This window comes from Haliaeetus albicilla, chromosome 3, assembly GCF_947461875.1.
Source record: "Haliaeetus albicilla chromosome 3, bHalAlb1.1, whole genome shotgun sequence".
Lineage (NCBI taxonomy): Eukaryota > Metazoa > Chordata > Aves > Accipitriformes > Accipitridae > Haliaeetus > Haliaeetus albicilla.
In genome coordinates, this window is record NC_091485.1 from 11,217,485 (window position 1) to 11,239,221 (window position 21,737).

General features: G+C 47.3%; 1 protein-coding gene across 4 annotated transcripts in view; it reads left to right on the plus strand.

Annotated features, from left to right (window-relative positions):
• RIPOR2 (RHO family interacting cell polarization regulator 2) overlaps positions 1-21,737 on the plus strand; it is a 107,634-nt gene that overhangs the window by 20,666 nt on the left and 65,231 nt on the right. The window contains exon 1 of one of the 4 annotated variants that reach the window (XM_069778834.1): positions 18,027-18,239. The exons of the other annotated variants lie outside the window; for them this stretch is intronic. Within the exon in view, the coding sequence (XP_069634935.1) occupies positions 18,179-18,239 (61 nt within the window). The 5' untranslated portion in view covers positions 18,027-18,178. Of the gene's footprint in view, positions 1-18,026; positions 18,240-21,737 lie in introns of those variants that run through there. 4 annotated transcript variants of the gene reach the window in all.

Consider the following 21,737-nt stretch of genomic DNA (forward strand, 5'->3'; position numbering starts at 1 on the left):
GCAAGTGACTGTCAAGAAGGAATCCAGGGAAGAGGCTTGAGATTATTGTTAATAAAGGCTTCCTAAATATCCTGCTCAAGAAAAGTAAGGAAAAAATCCCTAATCAAGATATTTCCTTTAAAATGTACATGAATTCCACATATTTGCTAAAAGGTAAATGTTGCATCAATGTTTGGTCTTAAACCGTAGCAGGACAGAGCAGGGTTGGACTTTAGGCAACCTTTTTTAAGGGTGGACACCACAGAGCAGTGGGACAGGCTGCTGGGAAAGGCTCAGATCCCCCATCATGTGAAGTCTCGGGGAATTATTTAGCCAATATCTGTCTAGAGTGGACTTGCCTTGGGGTAGGAGAATTAACTTCTGTGGGTTTGTTCCAGCCCTATTTTAATTTTCTACACTTCTAGATTTTTCTCTCTGTACCTCTGTCCTTAATTGATGTCCCCGGTCAGCGTTGGGTGGCAGCTACTAGCAGCTCCCGGCCGGGTGCTGAGGGGGAAGGTGGGTGCCCTGTGGGGTACAGGGGGACACCGAGGTCTCAGGCACTCGCCTCCTCCCCAAGCCAGAGGGATGGCGATGGATGCAGAAACAGCATCTCCCGCCGGGGAGACGCGTCTGCTCCACGTCATGTATCGCAGGCCAGGAGCCCATCACAGCCAGCACCGAGCCGTGTCTTCACCACCCGGCTGGGCTGCTTTTATAATCAGGCATTTGTTGTGCTAAAAAATGAACACAGTTACCAAAACATTGTCCTTTTAAGTTATCCCATGAATAAGATGGTCAGCCTTTAGTGGCACTTTATTTTCCTTGGCTGTCAAAAATCCTCTGACAAGGAAAAGAGCTGAGGGTTTATTTTGTGACAAGAAGGCACAAGGTATAGAACACACCCTGGGATTTGCATAAGGCAACTGGGCACATGCTGCAGTAATTTGTAATTATTTTGTTGTGTCATTTTCAACATTTTTTTCCTGCTCTTTAAAGACCGTCTTACTGTCAGGAGGAGTAAAAGGTTTTCCATGAGGCAGAGGGCTCACTGTCGGGCAATGACCTCCTGGCAATTGCACTACCATGCTCAGGTTCTGCCTTGAAAGGACATTTTGCCAAGTAGCTTCAGCAAGAAATCATTCTCCTCTATCCACTGCAATGGATTTGTCTGATGACTGCGGGTAAACATTTTGTTCATCTGTGCCTGAGTTTTCTCAACTCTCAAATGTTCACGAGAGTTATGTGGCTGCTGAGTGTTTGCTGGCAAAGTGGGCCCTAGCAACTCCACACATGACCACAATTTTCAGATCAAGTGGAAATCATAACTTATGGCCATTTCTGCCTCTACCAGAAGTTGCTTAACTTCACTGAGATCGTTTTGCAAGGTACAAAATGTCCTGTCAGAAAGTTACTGGGGATTTTCTCCAGGAAAAAAATTTCAGCTCCAGGTTAACTTTAACTTTCATTTAGGGTTTCAGCATCTCTTTCTGTCAGGAAGTGGCTCTCTGAGGTCTCCTAGCTGAGTCTTAGCTGGGCCAGGGGCTTTATATTTAGCTGATGCTATGTGATGAGTTCTCCAAATTCATTCCTTCCCTGTCCCTTTTCTCTCCCTCTTTTCCTTCAGGGGAAAAATCTGGCACAGATGTACCCATGGTTTAGCCGGGGTACCCCCCGTGTCTTTCCCCCTCTGCTTCTTTTAAATCGTCTTCTTGACAGCCATGTTTCCAGCCCATAACCAGATAAGTGATTGCATAGCCAGTACAAGCTGGTGTTTGGCTAACGTAAGAAGCTCTGCTCATGCTTCTCCTCTGCCGAGGCTCTCCCCTTGCCCACGAGCCTGCCAGTGGTTGTGGATGCTGCAGTCGAGGGTGTGATGCTGCGGCTTTCCACAAGCTGCTCTGGAAGCAGCTGAGGCGGATGGAGCCATCATCCTTCCCCAACCCTCGGCAGCCTCGCCTGCTCCTCACCGCCGTGGGTCGTGAGGCTTCATACGGCGGCTGTCTCAGCTGTCACCACTGCCGGACTGTCCTGAGGAATGTCACGGGGTTGACATTCCTCAAACCTCTTTGAAAGCCTCCAGCCAAGGGGTTTATCTGCTGGCTGCATTCTGCACAGCGTCTGCAAGCTCCGCGATGGGCTCGGGGAAAAAGCTGCGGGTAGGAGACCAGGACTGCTTCCTTGCCCTCAGAAAACCCCAGGACGCTAGCCCAAAACCAAAATGCTGACAACTGTGTGCATGGTGCGTTACTCTTGGTGGGACTAGTGTTGGCTTGAGCCTCAGTTTCGGTCTGTAGTGCTTTGCATCTGATGGTTCCTTGGCCTGTCCACAGCTTGGGAGCAGAGGAGAGCCCCTAACCCCAGCAGCCAGCGTTGATTTTTGGTGCATCTGGCCATTAAAAGCAGGTCTTTCTGTGCAGCTTGGGATGCCCAGCTTGGAGGCTCGCTAGCCTCCAGGGGACAACTGAATGCAGGACATGTTATACCCCTGGATCTTCCCATACCAGCCCTTTCCTCAGCACCAGAATAGCAAAATAGCTGTGCAAGTAGTATTTTGAGAAACAAAGTGCAATAATTCATTAAAGGGAACATTATGAACAGGATCAGAAGTGAAACCACACAAGCGAAGCAGAAGAAAGCTCTAGGCAAAACCAACTACCACTGAGTCCTGGCGTGTAACACCTCCAGTGTCTCCAAGGGCTGCTGCGACTGTCTAGCGAATCACCATGAATGCATCGACCATCGGGAGAAGGACTGTCTTCTGCCTAAGAGTGTTACCCTCTCTTGGCTCCTTGGGGTCATGCCCATCTGACTGTTGCTCCCATCTCTGCAGCTTTGAGATTTTTTTTTTCCCTCCCATCTTTGCAGCTCCCATCTCTGTGCAGGTCCTGGTGGTGCTCTGAGCATCACCGTCTTTTTCGTTCCCTATTCCACGTCCAGACAAAACTCTCAGTACTGGCTGCAGGTACCTACGTCCTCCTTGCTGAAGAATACCGGTCCTGTTATTACGTGTCTGTCCCCCTGCAGTTCCTGAATGCCACCCTCATGCTCGCCTTCAGTAAGGGCTGGCTGTTTTTTCAAGTGGCTGGGGTTTGTGGCGTTTTGCTTTGGGGTCTTTTATACTAAGGGAAAGGTGAAACTGGAGGACTATAAAGAAACCAAAAAGATGTGTCTTCATTTATCCCCTTTTAAACCTGCATGAAACCTCTGACCATCTCACCTGGTCATTAAGGTCTGTACTTCTGTCACAGACCAAAACAAAACCCTGAGTGACAACATTCCCAAACCAGGTGATTTTGAACTCCATATTGCCTGTCCCCAAACGTAATGTCTTCTAACATTTCATTTGGATTTGGGCAGTAGATAGAAGACAGGAAAAGAAGCCCTGCTCTTTAAAGTAAGGCTCCCATTGGATCTTTCATTCCACACTCTGTGCAGATTTTATCTCCTAAATATTTGATGTTATCCCTTAAATGCCTACTTCCTGGCTCTCCGTTTTGCAAGTGATGAGAACAGATCTAGTCTAGCAACTGTGTATCTTCTGAACAGATCACACTGTATGCTTGTGCTGGCAGTCATTGCATCCTTGATGGAGGAAATGAAAGAAATCAAGTTTTTCACCATCTCAGTGATAAGAGAAATTCAATACCTTCATTGCCTACGCAAGCAGAGAGTCCCTTTTTAATCACATCGTACTAAAAGCAAATGAGTCTACCTCCACATCTCCTACCATGGATTCATAACACCTCCCACATTCATCACATAGAATAATGAATAAATAATGTATGAAGAATGCCTCCTAGCTATGAGTGGCATCCTTATTACAGGAACACATAGCATTGCAGACCGGGGAAATCTGAGGAAACTCACTGAAATGAGTTCTAAAATAGCTGCCATAAAAATTCACAGAAGGCTGGTATGAAATAGAGATGGCTTTTTCCCACCAGAAACATGGCCGGGCTATTAGCAACATGGAAAAAAAAAAACCTATTATGACTATCACAGAAACAACAGGAGTAAGAGCCAGCCGGTACTGCGAGAGCACCTCGGCTGCGGCTTTGCTCCCAGCGCTGCTGGTGGGTTCACTGGGCGATGGGTACAGGTTCACCCTGTTCTCGCAGCTGCTTCAGCCCTTGCTGCCAGGCAGCAACCCGGCTGCTGGCCACCAATCACGCAGGAGTTAGGCCTTTATTACTGCATTTTAATTACTGCATTTTAATTACTGCATTCTTAGCAAAGGAGAACCTCCCTGTCTCTAATTTCCACACCCTCTGGATAAACTGGTGAGGGGATGCCAACGTAACGTGAAATCTTCCTGGCTTTAACCTCAACATTGGCACCTGGCTTTTATTGGTGTTTTTAGGTTGTGGCCTGGGGGCTGTACGGCTGTTGCAGCTTTCTTTTGCCTCTCTCAGCCCCTTAGATGAGAAGTGGGTGTCCCTCTTGAACACACTGCTGATGGCTGGTCTGGTGGAGCAGAGCTGAGGACGGGTGGTGCAAGGAGATGCTGTCAGTCAGCAAGAATCCTATACGCCTTTGTATGCAGAAAAGTACTCATAGTAACTAGCTTTGTAGCATTTTCCTTGTTCATTAAGGTTTTTTATGTCTTCAGCAAATCTCTCATCTCTTCTTAGTTCTTCTCTTAAACTAGCTATGCCATATAGGCATCTTCCTGACACAAGCGTAGCTGCCTTGCTGCCGTCTGCCACCCAAAGTGCTCGTTAAAAGCGTTATTTGTCCCAAGACTGAGTCCTTCATGAGCTTCTATTTGTATTTTGGTAATTCATCAAGGAATTATTTAGCTGCTCACAATACATGCGAAGTAGCAACTATATCATATATCAACCCTTCCTGCCTTAATACCCTTTAAATACTCAATTTCCGAACTACCAGTTGGCTGTATGTGAGAAGGGAGCGACACCACAAATGAGCAAAGACCTCACTGCTGGTGGAAACGAGTGGGCTGACCCTCTGGGCTGCTGCAATTCTGGCACTTTGAAAGATCATTTCTAATTGCAAAATAAGAGGAAAGGACTGAAAAGGAATGTGCTGCTTGGTGGAGCCTGTACTTCTATTACTGAGAAATAGCACAGAAAATTGCATTTGCTCCCGAATGGAGTCAGGATGTCACTGCATGGGGATCAGATCATGTTGACTGAGTCTCTTTCACAACAGCCTTTGGATTGACTGTGAGAATCCAAAAGGCTTTTTATGTCATTCTGGTTGAAATAAAATCTTTTCCTTGCTGAAAATTAATTATTGAGTGTTCTGCTGCTTTATAATATATTTATGCACTCTTGGGAACCTCTCTCTTTTAGAGCCCAGAAAGCATCATCTTAAACACAGCTCAAGCAAGAGAAGTTCCCAGCTCTGCTTTGTGATCCCTTTCCTGCAAGTATTTCAGGAGGTAAGGCACAGACAGTGCTAATATGCCTCTTACCAGACCTTCTGAGCACTGGCTATGAAATGGAAGATAACCCTGATGTTCAAGATGGGTCGCTACTCTTATGCAAAGCGCTTTGCTCAAAGGGCTTTCCTCAAATGCAAGCTAAGTGAGCACTGTGCAAGCCTGCCAGGAGCTGTGTTCCATTTTTTGCCAAGGTTCACGGTTGGGCTGATGCCTTCAGCAAGTGCACCCTTCCAGGGGTGTGCCAGGCAGCGTGACTGGCATCGGCCATAGGTCCCTTATTCTCTTTCCCCAAAGGGACAAGCGTGTGCAGTGGAGTGGTTTGGTTTGGTCACCTGTTTGCTTCTGGCTTTTGAGGTTTTTTTTAATGAACGTAATTATACTGCGGCGCATGTATTATGAAAGGCCAGCTAACGAAGGGCAGTTTGGGCTGGCGACTGGGTCAAGGGAGCTCACCGGCTCTTGCGGTAGCCCTCTCCACCAGCGTGGGCCAACCACTGAGGAACACGCGTCCGTCTCAGGCGGTTTTACTCCGCTCATTGAGCTGTGGAGCAAGCAACGGAGGGGTGAGACCTCACCCGCAGTCGGGTCTAAAAGGCGGAGGCTGTCCTGTGCAGCGCTCTGCCTTCCCCGTTCTCAGAAAAGAGGGCTTGAGCAAGCAAGAGTTGCTCACCCTCGCTTGCTCAAGCTCGCCAGGGCCAGGTGGAGTCGCTTGGCTGTGGCTGAGGGCGAGACTGAGATGAAGGAACAGGAGAGCACGGGCTGAAAGCTCGGTGTGTTGCTGTTCTGGTAGCTCCCGAGAGAGAGGGAAAAGCAATTAAGGAGGCAAAACTCGCAAATTTACAGGGCTGGGTCAGTCCTTCTGTTGCTGTTATGCCATTAACATATTTTGTGATCCTCCCACACTCAGTTACTTTCTTCTTATACTTAACCTTGACCACTAAAGAAAAAAATATCTGGCAACTTCAAATTTGGTGATTCATTCCACAAGTTATTGCATCTTCTAAAATGCAATCTACTCTAAAGGCTTAATTGCAGGTTTATTGCCTGCCTCAGAAGTTTAGTTTTGGCCTTGAAAATGGAAAAAGCCTTATTCAGGCACACTTACAGAGCTAGGCCTGCAAGCACAGCGGCGATGGATTGCTGACCTAACTGCTAAAGTAAGTGGGAACTAGTGGGGATTTCATCAAAACCTTCAAGAGAAGACTGTTTGCCTTGCTTTAATCGATCACAAGTCCACAGCCTCGGTGCAAGGATAAGTGGGCACTCTGGGAAGAGGTGTTCGGATGAGTTGGCATGAAGCAACGTCCCAGCCTTGTGGAGCAAGGAGAGAAGACAAAGAGGCAGGCTGTCAGTCAGACGAGGCACTCGGAGGGCAAATCTCAACAAATGTGAAGAAATGAAGAGAAAAACTCGATGGAGATTTCAGTTTCCTAAGCCCTTGTGTGAGGAGGCTCACGGGTGTTTCCTTCCCACCTCCAGCTTCCCTGCCGCCCCTGCACAGCGATGCCTCATTTTGTCCGCTCCATTCATCAGCTGTGGGTTGGAACAGTAAAGTTTTGGGGTGGAAATAACATTGCTTGGATGCTAAGAGGAAAAAAAAACCCATCATCCTTCACTCTCAGGAAGGAAAACACAGCAAAAGCAAAGGGCTTGGATTCATTCAATTCTTTATTCAAGATGCAAGCCCTGAATATCAGCTCATGAGTGTAATTAGGTTCGGTTCGTGGCCAGCTACCTAGGCCTGGCTGTGTTTGAGCTGGGGGTCTTTGCCTGCTCACCCTGCACACAGAAAGTGTGCAGCACTGGCGGAGATCGCCCCACGCTTCCCACGGCAGCCTCCGGTTTCGCCAACAGTTTCCCAGGCACCGCTGGCCACACCTGGAAACACTAACGTAAATTTGTCTGCCTCGCATCTTTCTTTAGCCTCTTCTAAGTCTTAAATTTACCGGAAAAGTTGCCAGCAAGATTCAGAGACCAGATTGAGATTAATTTAAAATTTGGCCGATGAAAGAAGGCTCAGGCAGAGCCAGCGCTGCACTGAATATGTCACCAGCTGCCTTTCTTCTCTGCTCTGCTGTGCTCCAAAAGACAGTCTATCTACTTCAAACGGGCAGCCTTCATTTTCTACCTTTTTCAGATGTTTTTTGAGCAACCTAGTTTCACTGGAGAGCAGTCCATGGGGGCTGGGGTTTTCTTAACTTTGAAAAATGTGAGACCTTCTGGGCATCAGCTACCAGGAAAGCGCCAGTCACCAAAAGCAGGCGGGTTTGGACAATTACCAAAGCTGCTGCGGAGGCAATTCTCCACGGGGAGGAGAAAGGTTCAGAAATTGTTCTCAGCCAGCTTGGTCCACATGGTGAAACCCTTGCGAAAAGGAAACGGTCTTCCTACGTGTCAGTTTTGACATCGCCATCCTGTTTCTTGCCTGTATTTCAGCATGCTAATTGCTTGGAAAGGTGCGGGGGGGGGGTAAAAGATTATACTTAGATCTTCGTGTAGGTGCTGTTGCTAAGCTGCATGATGAAAAAAAAAAAATAACCTTTTTTCTTTTGCCTTTGTATCCTGGCCAGCCTCTGCAGGGGAGCAGGGAGGAGGGGTCCTATCCCCGTCCCCCACCAGCCTGGGGTCCGGCGGGAGGGCAGGGTGCTGTGGCAGGGGGCAACCACCCGGTGAGAGGTGGGGAGAGGGTCTCCCCAGGGCTCTGCCTCACACCGTGGCACCGGCAAAGGTGAGCTGCTGCCTGCTGGGCAGTGCCCGCCGCTGCCCACCAAGCCAACCCATGCCCAGGCTCCGCCATCCCTGCTGCCCTCCCCGAGCGGCAGCGTCTCTCTGCCTATTTCCAGAACTGAGTGGACACCATGAAGTCAAATTGAGATAAAATATACTCATCCCCCCTCCATTAAAGCTGTTTCACAGGCTGCAGCAGTCTCCTTGCAGAGAGCATGAAGTAGGGCATGCCGGTGCGTCTTCCACATTAGCTACTTCGTCACTCGCTGCAGGTCACTACTTTGCTATCACCAATTTCTTGTCTCTTCTGCAATAGCGAAGCCTGTACCAAGACTGTTACATCAACCGCAGCACTGTTCTGTACGAGAACAAAGAGTCTGCCCTTGGGGATATGCTAGTTTCTGGTCTTCCTTTTGGCCAGCCTATGTTCTTTTCTATCAGTTGTGAATGTTATTTCTGAACTGCCTGTTGTGCAAAATACTAAAACTTATTAACACGTGTTCTTCAGACTGAGCCATTTGTTGTCTGCTTTGAGAAGTTAACGCCATGGTCTATTGCTGTTTAGGAGAGCCTCTCACTAGCCTCAATACGTGTGTGCGGGGGGTGGTCTCTGCACAAGAGTTAAGCTTGCTAGAAAAAGAAAATTCAGGAGATGCAAACAGGAAAAAAAGTAATTGCATGGAGTGCCACATTTTGCTGAAACTCTTGTTGCTATTTTTACTTTTCTGTGTTGTACAGTTCTCTCAGAAGTAGCGTTCTCAGCAAAGAAGGCCAGGATGAAAGACAGGCTGATTAACAAAATCAAGGCTGCTGAAGAAACACTGATGCAGTGGGTGCTGATCTTTTCCTGAGCCCACTAAATATTAGTGCAGCAATGCAGCAGGAGAGAACCAAAATCCTCGCCATGTACAGTCAGTGGAAGGCTTTAGGTACATTTTATGAGTGAAATTTGTTCAGGATACCACGGTCAACAGCAGCCAGTTTATGTACATCCATCATTTGAAGATGGAAAGGCTGCTCTTCACTTCCCATCTTAAACTACTATATATACCTTTGTGGGGTAGGGAATTGCAGATGCATGTAAATGTTTGCAGGGATTTCCTCATTCTAGGATACTCTACAACTATTATCATTATTTGTCCACCCAGATGCCAGAATTTCTTCCTGGAAGACACAGATGTGGCTTTTCACTTCTTTCTTTTGATGGGCCCCAAATCCACGTCCCTTCTTTTGACCCTCTGTGCTTTGCAGGGGAAGGAGAACTGTTAACTCTTCAGTTAAAAGCAAACAAACCCACAAATGCCAAATCGGTCTTCTCCAGTCATTGCACTGTTTCTGAGCTGCTAATCACCTCAAGAAATTGCAAAAAGTGAGACACTGTGCTAAAAAAAAAAAAAAATTGAAACCCCCCCCCCCCTCTTTTCTGCCCTACTTCATAGGAGTAAAAATGAGGCAATTCCTCCAGGAGAGCTATTACCAGCCCTGTGCACATCCAGTCCCCGCGCATGCCCTGTACCGCTTGCTCAAGGAGGAAGACAAGCAGGGTGGGGATCCCTTGCGGTGAGATTTCCTTTACCACAGGTTCCGTTCTCAGCTATGCTTTTATTCTAGGGCTTCAGAAAAAGGAGAAGTAAATCCTGCTGTTGCAATTATTCAGAGAACTCCATCCCAGAGCGGTACCAATGTACCAAGAGGTTGCAAATACAAAGCGGGGACATTTTTCAGAAAAAACTTCTCAAAAAGCTGCCTGAAAGCCAGAACAGAATAGGCCTGTCTCAACTTTACAACCTTTTTGTCTTTAACAAAAAAGTTCTCCTCTGCTGCCACATGCAAAACAGGCAATATAAGAGAGCTTTTCCATCCTTTGGAGCCAACTGTTTGTTTCTCTGAAACCGAGGTGCTCCTGTTTTGATACAACCCCACTACTAACTGTGCCATGGTCACCTGCAGCGCATGGGTTGGAACAGGTAACTGGGGAAGGATCAAAAGCTTGAGTGCTGGCATTGCCACCAAGTTTGGGCTTAAATGCTCACATTCCCTGAGACCTTGGTACCAGGTGTGAGTGATACCTGGCCTGGAAGAGAGCAGCTAAGTCAGGACCAGTATCAGCAAAGGTTTCACAGAACTGTTCCAGCTCTTGCAAATATAGAGTCTGGCAGAGAAAACCCTGCCAGAGAGGACCTGTGGTGTTTGAAACCTCTCTGTAACACAGTTGGGAAACAAAGGCATGGCCTGATTTTCATACTTCTGCCTGGAACATTATTTGCAGCAGCAGTTCTTTATGTCCACCAGCCCCTGCTAAGCGGTGCTCTGCCAGAGAGCCACAGAATCGTGTTAAACAGTGATTTATAGCATTTTAGGGACTGATGAAAAAAGAATGCATTGTGGGTGAGGGGGAAATGCTGAGACTTGACAGTGTCCTGGTGATGGAAGCGACGAAGTCAGACTGCCTTAGAGAAATGCATGCATGCTCTTTTTGTAGCTGCCCCAGGCAGGGTCTCAGCCATCTCCCAACTGCAGCTGCCCATTTTACTCACAGTTTGCGGGAATGTGGGAGAATGGCTTCAAAAATTCCTTTGGCAGAGAAAAACCCCCACATTGTCTTACAAAACGCCTGGGGTCAGTGCTGTCAAGAGCCATCTCACAGCAGCAGAACAAATACTGTGCTGGTTGGAGCTGGAAGCAGCAGAGAAGACTGGGGGAGAAGGCCAACTCCTGAACTTCTTCCAGCAGCTGGAGAAACTGGAAACACGGTGTACACAATGAGGAGCAGTAAAGGCCCCAATACTGAATAGTCTACAAGCAGAATTAATTTCATGTGAAGGAGAGGCATTCATCTACAGGCACCACTGGTTTGACAGTGTGACCTGGGAGTCTAAAATAAATGACCCAGGGCTTTCACTCTATTTCTAATAGTCTACCTAAAGGGAAAGAAAGGGAACTTGTATCTTTATGGAAATATTACTGAAATATTGCTGTGAATCAACTTGCAATATATTTTGCCTGGGATGGAAGACATACAGCTGAACAACAAGATCAGTTTCTTCCCCGTGTTTCCGCCAACACCCAAGAAAATTACTATTGAGGAAAAAATGTTTTATTAACAAATGCTATAGTAGAGAAAATTGGGAAGGCCTTGTGGCTTTGTCATAGGGATTAGAATATCGTATAGACCTCTTTGGTCAATTTTAGAATTTGTTCAAATGGGTAAAAAGATTATGTAATTCATGTGTAACCCTTAGTAAGACGTAAGGTTTTGATGCTTAGCAGGATTGAGCATATATGTTGGTTATGCTGGGGACAGCATCAGCTAGTTTGCATGTTATTATGGTATGCAGACTGCTTCTCTTTAACAATTTATGGAAACAATCTGAAATACTTCTGAGAGAAACCCATGGCATTTAATCATCAAAGGATGAAAAAATCCATCATCTATTCTTTGCTGATGACAATGACCTCACTGGATCACAGAGGAATAGGTGTGAAAATAACTAGGAAGAAAGAACGAAGGCAAAAGCAACCAGCCATGAAGAGTTCTTGCAGAAGGAGAAAGATAGAAGGGATACTGAAATTGGCTGAAGCAGCAAAGATATTCCCATCCCAGCCAAGAGCCACTGGAATGTGCTGGACCCCTCAAGCAGTGGGACGATGTAGCACTCAGCTAAGTGTCACTGAGAAATAAACCTAACAAGTAGAAATCCAGCATTACTCAATAGCTGCTCTAGCAAAACAGCATTGAGCCTAACCTCAAGAGATCCCCTACTCCCACTGCCCTTCCCTAAGGCAGAATCAACTATTCTTATATTATTCCCAATAGCTACTTGTCTACTCTGTTCTTCAAAAGCTTTACGGATGCTTTGTAAGTTAAAGCAGCGCTCTGATTCACTCAGCACTGACTCACCCAAGCGCTTGCTTTTGCTGCTTCACTGTCTTGACTGTTGTTAAGTTTTGTTTCCAAACTTGCTTCTTCCTAGTTTCTGCTAGTTTGCTTCCTAATTTGCTTCCTCCATTCTGCAGTCTAAGTCCATGAGTCCTTGTGCACTGCAGGGATGGAGAAGAGGGCTTGAGGACAGCTCTTATCTCCTGTATTCATTTTCTCTCCCACAAATGAAGTAGTTCCAATTCCTCTTATCTTTCCCTTAATTTCCTGTTTTCTAGCCCTCTGAGCAGTCAGGTCGCTCCCCTCAGGATTGTCACCAAATGGTCTCTATCCTCCTTGAACTGAGATGCCTGAAAGCTGTGTCCTGCCTTGGCAGAGGTCTTGCTAACCCCAACCACAGTGACCGAATTACTTTGTGTCTCTGCTTTTGATCGCACCTGATGGCAAGTTGTCTGCTGTTTCCAGGAGATACTGTTGAATCCCGTTTGGGTGCCTCCAGCCTCCTTTCTGAAAATGTGCTACTTAAGCAGCCATCCCTCAGCTTGCATTTATGAGGTTGATTATTCTTTCTTGAGCATATTACTTCACAGCTCGCTCTCTTGCATTTAATTTTTTCCAGACCACTTTTCCAGTTTGTCAATATTAGCTTGAATTTTGATTCTGTCCGCCAGTGTACGTACCATCCTGGGCAGCCTGCTATCTGCAATTGTAATGTGTGTGATCATATCCATTCTATCATCTAGGATATTAAAGGATATACTGAATAATACCAGATCCAAGGCTGAGCCTAAAAAATCACACTTGACCATTTTCTTCTCTTTTGATAATGAACCACTGGGAACTACTTACTGAGTACAATTTTCAAGATTGTATTTATTCTGTAGGGGTTTCATCGAGGATGGTTTGCTTCCTCCCTTTGAATTGAAATAGTATTTTGCTATGAGGAGGTAATGATTTACTTTCACAGGCCAAGTGATACTGGAATGAAAAATGGCTCTCTTAGCAGAAGAAGAAAGCCAAAGTCACCTTTGATGGGCCTGGTGGGATGTGCTGGGTGTTGTGGATTGCAGTGACACTCCTGAATGGACACACATGCACAACTCACCTCCAGGGCACGCGATGGGTTCACCGCTCACGACGTCGCGGAGAACGTGAAATGAGACAGTAGGGCACCACCAACACGTGTGTCGTGGTTCCTGCTCACTGCGATGTGCGTGTCCGCTGGGGTATTGAGCCCAAGATGGACGTGGACACCAGCTAGGCCAGGGGAGCCAGCCTGCCGTTCTTCAGCCACCATGGCTTTTGCATAGCTCAAGTGCATCGAGCTACATCCCAAACTGGCACCATAACCTCCCTGGTACAAGAGTGCAGTTCTCCCAGAGGCCAGCTCATACACCCAGCTCGTCTCCAGCGTCTAATGCACTACGGGGGTCCTCAGGAACCACTGTCCTCTCTGTTGGGTGAACGGTTCCTGGAGCCTGCCCCTTTTTTCAGCTCTCTGAAATACGCAGTGTGTATTTTATAGCCTCATGAAGATTTGTGCACAGGTCTGCTAAGGTCTGTGAAGTTGTGTGGAGTGAGTCATGTCTTCTGCCGTCCTGGCCTGCTGACTCTGTTCCAGACAGTAAGGGGGAGAATTTCTCCCAAGTTTTCTCTGGAACTGAATATCCCTATTTAAAAAAAAGAATGAGCTTAGTTTGGGGGGAAAAAAGTGCAAGAAGTTTTAAGAGTTGGCAAAGAAAAAATTATACTAAGCTCAGTCAGTCACTGACACAGACTGTCTAAATATAATACAAGTCCCTGGCGTCCCTGTAACTTGCAAATGAGTTAACAACTAGACAAGTTATTGTAACTCCATCCTTCAGGTTTCTGCAGAGGGTGTTTACCGGGAGAACTGAAACTGCAGCAACATCCAGAGCAAAACTTTTACAAGGACTCTAAATCTGTGTGAACACTCCCTTTCCCAAACTGACCAGTAACTGGTGTCAACCCCCTTTTCCTATGTCCTCCTTCATACTATCTCCACTTCAAGGTCATCTGCCCTTCCTTTATCTCTTTTTTTTTCCTCCTTGTTTTCCATGTTATCCCCCCAAATGAAATCTTCACCCGCAAAATAGCCCCAGAACAAAGCAGGGCACTAGCTAACCTTCTGACACACAACTTTCCGTGTCTTGGGAATCCTCCTTGTGCTGGAGCAGGAGATGTGACTAGGGCAGAAGCTGTTTAAGACACCTCCCTTCTGCACCAGCATAGCAGGGCAGAAAATAGCCAACTTGTCTCTCCTGCTGCTTGCGGAGGTGTTGGTAATTTAAGGTAGGGATGAATTAAAACAACCCCACCCAACACTGGTAAATGGCACAATTTTTTACACTTCTTTTTCATTAAGAATATCTTGGCTTTTAGTCCTGTATCTGAAGATAAAACATCAGAACACTTAATATTTCTTCTGGGTCAGAAATTCTAATAAAGTTACAGAGGAAGAAGAGTAAGGTTGGGGTGATTTAAAGGAGCTGTTCTAAAAGCTGCCTCCTCTTGCTTGATCCGCCCTTGTTTTTGACATTTCCCCAGTCTCCCCCGCTTTTTGTTGACAGGTTTTTAGAGAATGGGTGGTGGCTTTTTCTGAGAGCAGGATCAGATGTGGTTACATGAAAAACACGCATGTGAGAGCTTTGCAGTGACTGCAAAATTGATTCGGGGTTTTTTTTTGGTGTGGCATGGGGCTTCATTAGCCAACAGGTGAAAAGAAAACTTACCATATTTTGGAACAGCTCAACAAGAACGAGATAAAAGTACTTCTTGTGTGTACAGAGGGCAAAAAAAAAGGCTGGTACAAAATAAAGCAGGGAAGAAGCCACTTTGTTAGGCTGGATGGCTGAGATCAGTAAACAGCAAAGATACAGGCGTGCAATCTGGCAGGGCAAAATTATGCTGCCCCAAATGCAAAGCTGGAGCAGGGAGAAGGGGGGGCCCGGGCATCCAGGCGAAGTGGCCTGGTTTTGTCCGTGTTAACTTATCCTGTCTGGAGGGAAAGAACACGGCGTTCCCCTGGGGGACAGGTTTCCAGAGGAACGTGGCATGCTGCGAGCGATGTAGGTGAGGCTGCCGTCAAGGGACAATGTGGCAAACAGGAACGAATCAAAGCGACTCCTCTTTGTGCATCTGCAATGTTAGGCTGAGTCATTACCATTCATCACCAGCCCGGCTGGTGTGTTCATACTGGTGACAGTTGTTTTCGGGAGAGAGGACAGCTTTTGATGCCTTTTAATTCCTGAAAATAAAAGAAAAAAGGGCTGTCAAGGTAACCGGCATCCGGAGAGGCTGACTGAAAACAGTGGGTAAGGAAATAACTTTAAGTCCCAGGGAAATGCAGCACAAAAAGGAGCTGCCACAATAACCAGGACAGCGTGGCTTGCTCCTTCGTGTTTCTGAAGGAAGCGGTAAATGGCTAAAACTTCCCATGCTTGATTTACAAATGAGCTCCAATTGCAGGACAGCACAGAGAAGTTAGCATTGTTGTTGCAGGGTATTTTCTCTGCATTTCTTCCTGCTAGGCTGTCTGAGTCATTCACATCTGTATGCGTAGCATCGCTTATCTTGCAACTTACTCAAATCAAGACCAAAAACTTCCTTCAGCAGGAATAGCGAAGGCTCTTCTGGCCCACGCTGGTTCTCATCAGAGTGGGATGTGCTCCACAGCACCCTGGGGCAGTCTAGCCATTGACTTTCCAGAGGCTCAAGATTTCTCCCATCCACCTCCTGCTGTTTCAAGGATACGATGCTGGGAGCGGCTCTTGCGGGGAAGTTTTTAAGGCAAGGTACACCCTGTGACTGCCTTTCCCTCAGCACTTCTCCTTTCCCTCACCCCAGTTGGCCCCACCAGGCTCTGCAAGCTCAGCAGTTTCCAGCTCTGACCCTGGGAGGCTGTGCCCGGCGAGGTGCCGTCCCCCTGCATCGGCGTCCCCTCCCTCCGATCCATGCTTTTCTTCCGAGGCTTTCCCATCTCCATCTTGTTATTCCTCTTCTCACACCTCTCTCCTTTTTCTTACTGATCCCCTGTCCTGCTCTGTGTCCCCGCATCACCCTGTAATAGTGTTTGTCTCTTTTTACCGCTGTCTTCGTCTACTCACCACCACGGCAGGAGAGCCTTATTGAGGCAGAGGGATGCTCTTGTTGAGCACAATAAGGTGTAGCTACCACCTAAACGGAGATGGTCCTTGCCTGAAGAAATCACTTCAAATAAGCAGGGCAGGAAAAAGGGTGAGGGAGAGGTCTAGAAAGGAGAAGTGACTTCCCCAAGCCTCTCCAGCGGGGCCAGAAACAAGTCCTCTGTCTTACCCACTGGGCCAAACTGCCATCTTTACTCCGCGGGGACTTAAACAAGTGTAATTTTAAAGCAAACCAAAGCACGAGAGGGGCCTCCTAGGAAGAGAGCTCCTCAAGGAGTCTTGCTGCTGGGGCGGAGGAACAACCAGGCAGTCAAGCCACAGGGCCCCGCCAACAACCAGTCCTAGGAAGGATTCGGCCATGTCCACCTAGGAAAACACTGCTTCCCAGCCCCGGCAAGGCAGCAGCCCCTGGGTTGTGCAGCCAAGACGCCCAACGGGACAGCGAGGGAGAGGCACGAGCTCCACGGGATGCGGTGCCGCTTTCCAGGGACCGGGAGGCACCTTACCCTGCGCCCAGGGGAAGGCTGTGCTAGAGCTGGGGAGGGGATTTTCACCTTCCTACGATGACCGAAGTGCTGCCACGGGACTTGCTATAGGAGATAATGAACATGGCTCTAAGGCCTGGGCTGGGGTTAGGTCCGGCACTCCGAAGGGACCTGTCCTGTCTTCTGTCCTGTCTTCTCCATCTGGACTAGCTCAAGTTGTGCACTGCCTAGGAGACCAGCTGCCTCCCTTTTCAGCCCTGCAGAAACCCACTGCTAAGACCTTTAAAAAACACAACATAATAATTAGAGATGAGCTCATTATATCGGCTTGTGACTCATCTACCGGAAGCGGTAGCGAACACCGCTGCTGGGCCGGGAGTCTCGCTTTCAAGGGTGTGGCGACACATGCAATTACTAGACTGAGTAATCAAAACTTGGTACAGGTTTACTGTCATTACACGCTGACTTCTGACAGCAGAGGTGTGAGGGACTACCAGTGTTAGGCCCCACACCTGTATGTGCACACACACGCCCGTGATTATCCCTGAGTGATCCGATAAAGTCAGCAGGACTGTGCGAGGCTGAGACACTACCTGAAGCCCAAACGTATTTTTGTGCAAGTTTAGAGTAAGTTAGTTTGTAGGCAAGGTCCTCTCCCAAACTGAGAGGCCTGGCAGGAAGGAGTCAACTTGCTTTATAAAGTTCAGGAAACACAGCAACTGAATGGACCGGTGTGATGCAGAATCAGTAGTGACACAGATAGTCAAGTAATATGCCTATTATTGACAGACAGCAAGTTTACTTTGATATTCTTCTGTTGTTCACCCGATCATCAGAAAGGTCCTTAGGTTTGGTAACGCATCAAAGACGGTGACTCGGGAAAGCCTAACGGCAAGAATCACGTCCCTGCTAGTGCATCTGCCCGTGGGACAACCGGCGTCACCTATGGCTTTCCAGCTTGTCAACAGGTCCATTGCCGTGGGTCACCCCAGCCTGGGTGAGAACGTGCTGTCGCTGCTGCCGTGCTAAATAAAAAAATACAATCCCGTGAACACATGGCACTGAGAGAGCCTGGGAGAGTTACTCTGGTCAAACTGTTCCTGGGGTGAAAGTGAGCTGCTCTGCAGCCCGAGCAGGGTGAGCTGTTCCCTGGCTCTACCTCTGCCACCAGAAAGGATTTACATTCATATGCAAAACCCCTACACCCGGGGCTGGCAGGGCTGCCGCTGCGCAGTGGCATTCGCAGCGACGGGGCAGGGTGCGTTTTGAACCCGTCCTGCCTGCCTCTGCTCGCAAAATCAACTTCTGTCTCAGCAGTGGGGCCACCCCACCTCACAACCCATCTCGAAGGCTGTCTGTAAAAACAAGAAGCGTTCTTCCTATGAATGAGACGATTAATGTAAGTGCAGATGCGGAAGCTGTTACCACCAAAATGTTTAGGAAACTGGTGAAAGGAAATAGTTGAGCTGTAGCGTAGGAACCAGTTCAAGCACTCGGCTCTGGCTGCTCCCCGAGCCGCGTCCTCGCCACGATGCAGCACGCCCAAGAAGATCTGACTGCACCCGGAGAAGAAGATGATGCCTTTGGGGAAGGTAAAGTCATCTTTTATTAAACTAATCCCTCTCCTACTCAGACTAGAGACCGGTTTCTAGCTTGGGTGGTATTTCTTGGGTAAATCTGAAGTTGTCTATGGGATCCGAGGTCACAGGGTGACCAGGCTTTCTTTTTCTCCTAAGAGAATGGAGAACAAAAGCACCCCAGATACAATAAAAATAACTTTCACACTGGTTCGGCAGCTTGCTTCCTCAGCAAGGAGGCTACTGCAGAAGAAGAAAGCTGGGGGGACACCAAGTGTGTTTTCTACAGTGGCTGCCCTATGCAAAGTAACGCGTTGTGCATTCAACACCGCAGGTGCAGCTGTCGTTAAAGTAGTCGGGGCTCTTTACAGGGGCTAAAGGCGACTTGCTACTTAAATCGTCTGAGCAGAATTAGCCCCCTCCTCTCCGACTGCCACAACCCAGGGCACAAAGCCAGTGCCATAGCTTCTTATCGCTAAAACTGCTTCTGCCGGAGCGTGACCCCTCACTGCTTGCATCCTGTGCCACCCTTTACGTGTGTACCGAGTGCTACCAGGTCAAAATAGCAGAGAGGCAGATAACAGGACCCAGAGGAGGGGGAAGAATCTGGCCCACAGTGTCTAATTTCTGCCGCTGCTCGCTGCTCCCTTTTGCACTCAAGCGGGGGCCCAGGGGAGAACTTGCTCATGCAAATCTTCTCCAGGCCCCCAGCCCTCTGCAGTTTCCAAGGGAGTTGAAGGCACAAAGAGCTGCCTGGATCCGCTCCAAAGACTGTGAACCTTTAAACTCACTTTCAGCACAGCTTCGGCAAACCTCATTTAAACAAAGCTCAGCTGCGGTTGGTATGGAAAACTTAGCATTGAATAGTGCCAAATCAAGTTATCTGAGCCCCAGTGAAAGGCATCAACACAGAAAAGAAAGGAGTTTCAATGATGTACTGTCTGTGCTCAAATATATTTCTCACGTATATATGCCCCCACTCCTCACCCTGTGTCCCAGTTCGGGCTCAGAAGAGCAGTGGATTTGCAGAAAGGAGAGGTCAGAGCATTTGCATTCAGGAAAAAATCCTGATAGTCCAGGGAAGACCTGATGCCACTGGGCAAATCCACTGGCATTGAAAGTATCCTGTTGCATTCCCTGCATCTTGCCCTCACGCAGGTGGATGCTGTTTCCCAGGATAACCAGCCACGTGCTCCTACTCGATAGGGACATTTTCAAGTGCTCTGAAGAGCCAGTGGGATTTAGGCTTCATTGCTGTTTCTCAAACCTCTAGCCTATGTTCTTAATCAGAAACGGAGGAGGGAAGGAGAGGAATGTGTGGAGGTTATTCGACATTTATATTGTGTTATCTGAAGGGAAAGATACAGCGCTTAAGAAATCCTTTCCAGCCTCGCAGCTAAGTTGTTTCTGGCAGGGCTGATGCAGCAACAGCTAGAGGAGGCTGGCTTTTCAAAGGCAGGAACACTTTAAAAACCTCTCCATGACCTTGCTTGGAGCAGGAGGGTGGACTAGATGACCTCCTGAGGTCCATTCCCACCTGAGTTATCCTACGAGCCTATGAGTTGGTGACAGCCTCTTCGAGTCATCTGCCTGTAACTGGGAGCAAATCTACCCCAGCTGCTCTCTCGGCCAGAGGGTCTGTTGGCTCCCAAACCTGCCAGCTGGAAAGCCCAAATAACACAGGCGCTGGGCTAGCCTTCCCCTCCAGCCCCTTCTCCTCTCTCTCGAATGGGTTAGGAGGGAAACATTAACTTTTTCACCGCTATTTCTGGAGCGCCGTTGACCCTGGACAAGCCAGCACGCTCCCCTGGGCTGGGTGGGATCCGAGCGTGGAGGAGCCGTGCCTCTTTCGGTCACGGGGCAGCCCCCACCCCGCTCATGCTGCAGAGACCTAGGCACCAGCCAAAACTTAGTCGCCGATTTTCAGGCCAGATGGAAGCGTTTGTCAGGTGCTGAACTCCGACTCCCAGCTCAGCACAGACCACAGCTCTTAGGGCGTGGGCTAGTTTTTTTATTTTCCACATCCGGCTTGATTTGGAAAGCGGTGATGGCAGGTCTCCCATCTACCTTTTTAACTTGTCCCAGTGCTCAGCTACTGTCACAGTTAAAGATAATTACAGCTTATTTCTTCTAGTCTTGTTTTGTCGAGTTTTTTGGAGTTTGTTGCCCTTTTGTCCAGGAGAGCAAAGGACTTGCTATTGCTTGTACATATAAATGTCTCATATAACTATTCACAGACTGTATTCGGACTGCTCTTACCCTTTGCCAAGCAGACTGTTATCAATGACTGTGTCTTTATATATAAAATGCAAGTTTTAACCTTTTAAGCAATTTCACGGTTCTTCTTGGCACCATCCCCTTGGAGACGTGGACACCAGCATGGAGCCCACAACTCCAAAACTGTTACATCAGGGACAAATCCAGAATTTACATGATATGTTCACTCCTACTTTATAAATATGTGTGTGTATATATATATATATATAAAAGGATCAGTTTGAGGATCAGCTAATATGTACAAGGACTGCTTCAGTCCTTTTGGGTCTCAGCATCACATGAGGGTCTCCTCTTCATCAGATTTTCTTTTATAATCCTCAAGTCTTTCAGCATCAAAATTTCTCAGGACAGGGTCAACACTATCCCATAATTATGGCTTATCTCCTTTGCTCCCAGCTATGCCCACACTAAAACCGAATGAATCAGCTCACTTTCTCAAGTAGTCTCGTCTCAGAATGATTTACCACTTCCCCAGACACTGTGCCGTCTGCATATTCAGTCAGTCACTGTTTAAAGTTCTCTTTCAGGTCACTGACATAAAAAGTGTTAAATCCCATAGGGATGGAACCAATCTGTGCAGGTCCTCCCTAGAAACTGGCATCCCCGATGATTCCTCAGCTGGGTTATATCTGTCATTTGGACTTGTTTTGGATCCATTCAGCATGTCCCAAATTGATGTACTCTATTTTAAGTTTCTTAGTCAAGATCTCATGCAATACCAAGTCTTAATTCTTACAACAGTCTAAGTACACTATCAACAATTATTTTCTGTAAAACTAATCGGTGCCGCTGATTGTATTCCATTTCCTTTAATTTTGCTTATGTGACTCCTACATCAGCTATTCCGTAACGAGGCCAGGACCACTGCCAGGCTATCGCACCATTAGTGACACAACATTAACTCATAGCTCTCTGGAAATCCTCTGGTGTTTCAGGTTTTATGAAAAAAATCAACAAAGAGCTCCTTGGATAGCTCTTATCAAAGCTACAGTTTAAAATCCTCCTTTGGCAAAGATAAAGGGAAAAATATTTTCTCATTGATATAGACTGTAAGCTGTCACTGATATTTTCCCACATGCACACAAAAACATTTGTCAAAAACTTCAGCATTTTCTACAACATTATTGATAATTCTGCTATTTTCATCTACTTATGCTCCAATAGCATCATTTTTCCTTATTGTACATTGAAAACCCAAGTCAGAGCTGGGTGTGACAAGCTATAGTATATATATCT